Below are 5,061 nucleotides of genomic sequence, written 5' to 3'. Positions count from 1 at the left end.
ATCATACCAAGTTTACCACATTTTCCCTTATATTTCATCATCCTCAACTTCAACATCAACATATCACATATATCACATTTTAATCAATCCCTTTTCTCATTTTCCAACCATATCATCATTTCATCAATTCCAACATTACACAAATTATCACATTTCACTTTTCAAATTCACACAATCAGTCATCATCACCATATCATCATCAAATCACAATAATTCATCATACATCAATATTCACAACTCATCAACCATTATAATTCAAACCTATCCTATAGGTCACTAGCCTAAGTGTCCATAAATATTATATACTACATAGAGAAAACCGAAACCATACCTTGGTTGATTTCCAATATGTCCTTAACTCACAATGAGCACCACAAGGTCACCAACAAGCTCTCCAACACAATCCAAGCTTCCAATAATCATCAACAAGCTCCAAACTCACAATAATCAAACTATATATGCATAAACCACCACAAATCAACCTAGGATTCCATTTAAACATAATATCATAAGGTTTTAATGTCTCTTACCTCTTTCAATAGATTTGATAGCCAAAATCCAATGCTAAGTAAGGATTAGAGCAAACCTAAACATCCAAAATCACAAAAACTCACTTAATCAAAAACCCTAAATACCTGAAATTTTGAGGAGAGAAACTGGGAAGATTTCGAACTTTACTTACCAGTTTCTTATATGGATTTTGTAGTTCTCTTCACAAGAAACGCGTAGCCGCAAACGGTGCGGCGATCGGAGCTCTGTAGCTCAAGATATCGCGAAAAAAAGAGAGGTGTAAATAGTGAAAATGGAGGTTCTTTTCTCCTCCTTAGCAGCTGCGTGAGTGTTGTGTTTTGAGAGAGTTATGGCTGGTGGGTTCACTTAATGAACCCATTTATATGTGGGGCTTGGGCCCAACTTGGGCTCAGTCCAACTCATTAGCGTTTTTTTAGTCCATTTGGCCCAACTTCGGGTCAAACCTTTAAAATTAACGTCCGATTTTCTATTTCTAATGTTTTTCTATGGTTGTGGACTCTTTCCACTTGTTCTCGTGCGGTACCGGGCAGACTTGTACCTGTTCAATCGGTTCAACTGTCGGTTCGTGGTTTTTTACGATTTTTCACAGAAAACACATTTTCTGACTCGGAAGGACCTACTGAGTCAAAAAATCATATTTAAATTCCCAAATTCTCATCCCAACTTTCCAGAATTTAATTTGGGCATTTAAATGATTTTTATTCGTGAAAACTCCGGTTCTTACAGTGCCTCTAGTTGTGCGATTCTGCGAACTGGTTCTATCACTACACGCTAACTAGCGATTCAGAACTTGCGTTTATGATTATCAAGTCTGAATGATTAAGCCCCTTCTTCAATTCAATCTCTTGGTGCATTCTTCGATTTTCACATTCACCGCATCATGTGAAAGAAGGTGAGCGAAGCAGAGAGAACACACGCTAACAGAGAGAATTGAGAGAAGAAATGGAATTGGCATATACTCTATCTGCAGTGAAGGAACTCAACTAACTATCGCTATGGCAACAAGCTTATATAGTGCTAATTCAATTCTAACTAATTACTTCCAGATGGAAATAATAGTAACAAACTCAATAACTAATCTACTTAAGTTATAATCTGCTGTGTGTTGCTGCATGATATGTATATGAGTCTGCATAAGATTCTCTACAAGTAACAGTTTATTCTTAAAAATTACTCATCTTGTCACCTTTTTTCTTCCATCATTTGTTCAACCTCTGCCTATCTGCCTCATCTAATTCGACCCAAGGTGATATCTACCAAGACTATGCTGCTCTTCACTAACGACACTAGTATTTTTTTGTACAGTAAATAGATTGAAATAATTATCTATATCTAAGTATATTGTTATTATGAAGAATTTCAACTGCAAACATTCAATTTTTATTGTGGTCACAAGTTCTCTCCTTAATAGCACCTCTTTTTTCAAGTTAATAATGAAAGAAAAAATATATTATGGATTAGAAGTACAACATAGACAAGAGTTCAAGAAATAGAATGCATGGAAATAGAAGAACCAAAATTTTGAAGAAATAAATACTGAAAAAAGTAAAATTTATTAGACAAACAACTAAGATAACTCAAATACTAACCTTATAGATTAGCATAAAAGTTGACTGTATCATATTACCAACTACGGTGAGATATTCTCTAGTTTGCATGTATAGCACTAGTGTGGGAGAGGGAGATGTGAGAGCAGATGAAACAGACAAAAAGAGGATGACAAGTGTCGGGATGACAGCATATATCTTACATGCAGGTATCCAATCTTATCTAATCTGGTCGGATAGGGTTGTCAATTCGATCATCCACACCCTATATGTTATAAAAATATGTTATAAGTAGGTGTTGAACCAAGGACCTCTTAGTACAAAATTTTTTAATCATTGAGCCAAGATCATAAGTTAATAATTTAACATTTTTATTTATATAAAAACCATTTCTATTATAGTAATATATAAATACATTATATCACAATATCTTATTTGTATTTATATTATTACTTTAAGTAAAGACTTTTATATAGAATTGAACATTTGATAATTATATTATTTATGGGACCATTGTGCTGAGATGATTATGTTGTTTGTATTGAATTTTTAATTTGCATGCTCATTCGGTTATATAATAATATTGCATATTTGTAAAAAAATTCGCGGATAAAATCGAATACCTACATGTTGACCACATATAGGGTTAGGGTTAGGTTGTTTTTAATCCGCAAATAGGATAGAGTTAAATTTTAATAACAAATTTAACCTGCAGATAGGACTAGAGTTAGGTTTAAATCCTATCCTACCCCATTATCACTTTTAGATAAGTGAGAGGGTTAATTTTATCTTTATAAAAACAAAAAAAAAAAATAGACAAGTAGAAATTCAAAAATATTAAAGTATCTTTAATTTAAGAACGAAATATTTTGTTATATCAAATATTTTTGTTATAGTAGAGACCAATTAAAAAAAATTTTAAAAGTTTAATTAAAAATAAAAATATAAAAACTAAATTAAAAATTTACCAAAATTATAAGACTAATAGAATAATTAACGTTATTTTTTAATAGATTTAATTAGTGACCTTCAATGAATCCTTACCCTAATAGCAATGCGCATGAAGCACCATTTTGAAAAGGATCCATACTAGACAAGCTCCTTCACTTACCAGAAGAGTGCACAAAAATGCCAGAGAAACACAGATCAGCACCAGATCAGAACCACATCGCAGACGCAGAAAGCAGCAAAGAATTCATGAATTTTCAGCCTTCACAAGTAAAGAAGAAGAAAAGAAGCACATATTAATTTTCTTTTTCTTTTTGTTTTTCAAAGAAATAAAAGAAAGAGTGATGGATAGAGAAATAGAGAGGTTCCTGAAGAGGCTATCGTTCGTGGCCATAGCAATAGCATCCACCACTCTCATACTTCTCTTCCTCCAAACCCCCGACACGTGTGTCCCTTCCGACGCCCCACTCAAACCCCACCTTCGGTTCCCCAAATCAACCTGCGATTTTACCACGCGCATCCACGCGCCGCTCCATAAGAAGAACCAGCGCCTCTGGTCCACGCGTGACTGGAACTCCAAGGTCCAGTCCTTCTCCTCCGCCGTCTTCCTCCCGCTTCGCCGCCTTGGCATCCTCGCCAACCACTCCAAGGTTCTCTGCGTCTCAGCCGGCGCCGGCCACGAGGTCGCCGCACTCTCCGGTTCCGGCGTCGAGGACGTCACCGGTGTGGAGCTCGTCGATTCGCCGCCGCTCGTCCAGCGCGCTGATCCGCACAACCTGCCTTTCTTCGACGGTGCGTTCGACCTCGCGTTCTCCGCAAGGCTTGATGAGGCGCTGTTCCCGGCGAGGTTCGCGGCGGAGATGGAGCGCACTGTCAGGTCCGGCGGTTCGTGTGTTGTCGCTGTCGCGGAGTGCGGGGACGATGAGGTGAGGGAGGTCGTTGGTCTGTTCAGGAAATCGAGGTTTGTTAGTTCCAGTAATGTTACCTTGATTGGAATGAGAATGACAAGTATTGTTATGAGAACTAGTAAATCTTCTTGATTAATGCTTAATTTTTCATTATTTTTTCCTTCAAATTTTGTATATTTGGTTTCATGTGTTTTTGTACATGTCTTTCTGAATTTATATCTATAATTGTAGGTGTTGATGTTGTACTGTAAATTATGCATGGGGTTCAATTAATCAATTCTAGTGATTTGAATCAAATATTGTTCAGATTTTTAGGGTAATTAGCTTGTGAATTTAGGGCCTTCTAACACAATGGTTCTGTATTTTGAAATAGGGTCTTGGTTTTCTTGTGATTTGTGGGATCTGATGCAAGTGTTATAGTTATTAGTGAGGAGGTAGAAGTAGGATAGGTAAAATCTTATGAGATCTTAGTCTACATTTCTTTACAATGGTGTTACTCTCCATGAAGGGAGAGGAAACTTGAGGAAGAAGAAAAGAGCTTGAGATTCTGGAGTAGTGTGTTATTGCAGAAATGAACAATCCAGCTCTCCGAATTCTGTGGTGTACATTGTTTATATACTCTCTAGATGAGTTACATAAACAACTAACTATAACTAGTTCTAAGCTCTATCGACTATCATAACACAGTAGCTAATGAGTAACTACTTTTAACTACCACATCTTTGTGCAATTGAGTTATGAAACAAAAATGTGGACAGTTGGTTAAGATTATTTTTATGCATTCACTTTGATAAATTCCTTTTGTAGTTATAAGATGGAGATTTGGTGTTGATTGCTTATAAAAAAAAGAATAAACTAATCATGTTGTTGATTTGCTTTATTATTTCCTATTTCAGTTTCTGTAGCAGTTTTTGAATGGACTGTGCATCATACTTGATAATATTATAGGGAAAACTTATAAACTTGAACCTATTGTCCTGGTCCTGATTGGTTTATGAAATGCATGTAAAGCTCTTGTTCTGTATGAGTCATGAGCTTATGTTCTGGATTATATGAATAATGTTATTTTTTTTTCTTTTAAAGAGCAAGATGGAGGTCTTTCTTATACTAAGTTGATATGAACCCAT

At 35.8% G+C, this 5,061-nt stretch overlaps 1 protein-coding gene across 6 annotated transcripts in view; it reads left to right on the top strand.

The window, feature by feature from the left end:
- Positions 3,134-5,061, top strand: part of LOC107629930 — a 9,206-nt gene continuing 7,278 nt past the window's right edge. Inside the window, exons 1-2 of one of the 6 annotated variants that reach the window (XM_016332881.2) lie at positions 3,139-3,987; positions 5,018-5,061. In XM_016332881.2, the coding sequence (XP_016188367.1) occupies positions 3,371-3,987; positions 5,018-5,045 (645 nt within the window). In that variant the 5' untranslated portion in view covers positions 3,139-3,370 and the 3' untranslated portion in view covers positions 5,046-5,061. The other 5 variants (XM_021118335.1, XM_021118336.1, XM_016332879.2 and 2 more) reach the window with 5 other exon arrangements.

This window comes from Arachis ipaensis, chromosome B03 (genome assembly GCF_000816755.2).
Source record: "Arachis ipaensis cultivar K30076 chromosome B03, Araip1.1, whole genome shotgun sequence".
Taxonomy (NCBI): Eukaryota; Viridiplantae; Streptophyta; class Magnoliopsida; order Fabales; family Fabaceae; genus Arachis; species Arachis ipaensis.
This window is presented reverse-complemented; position numbering and strand designations above follow the sequence as displayed.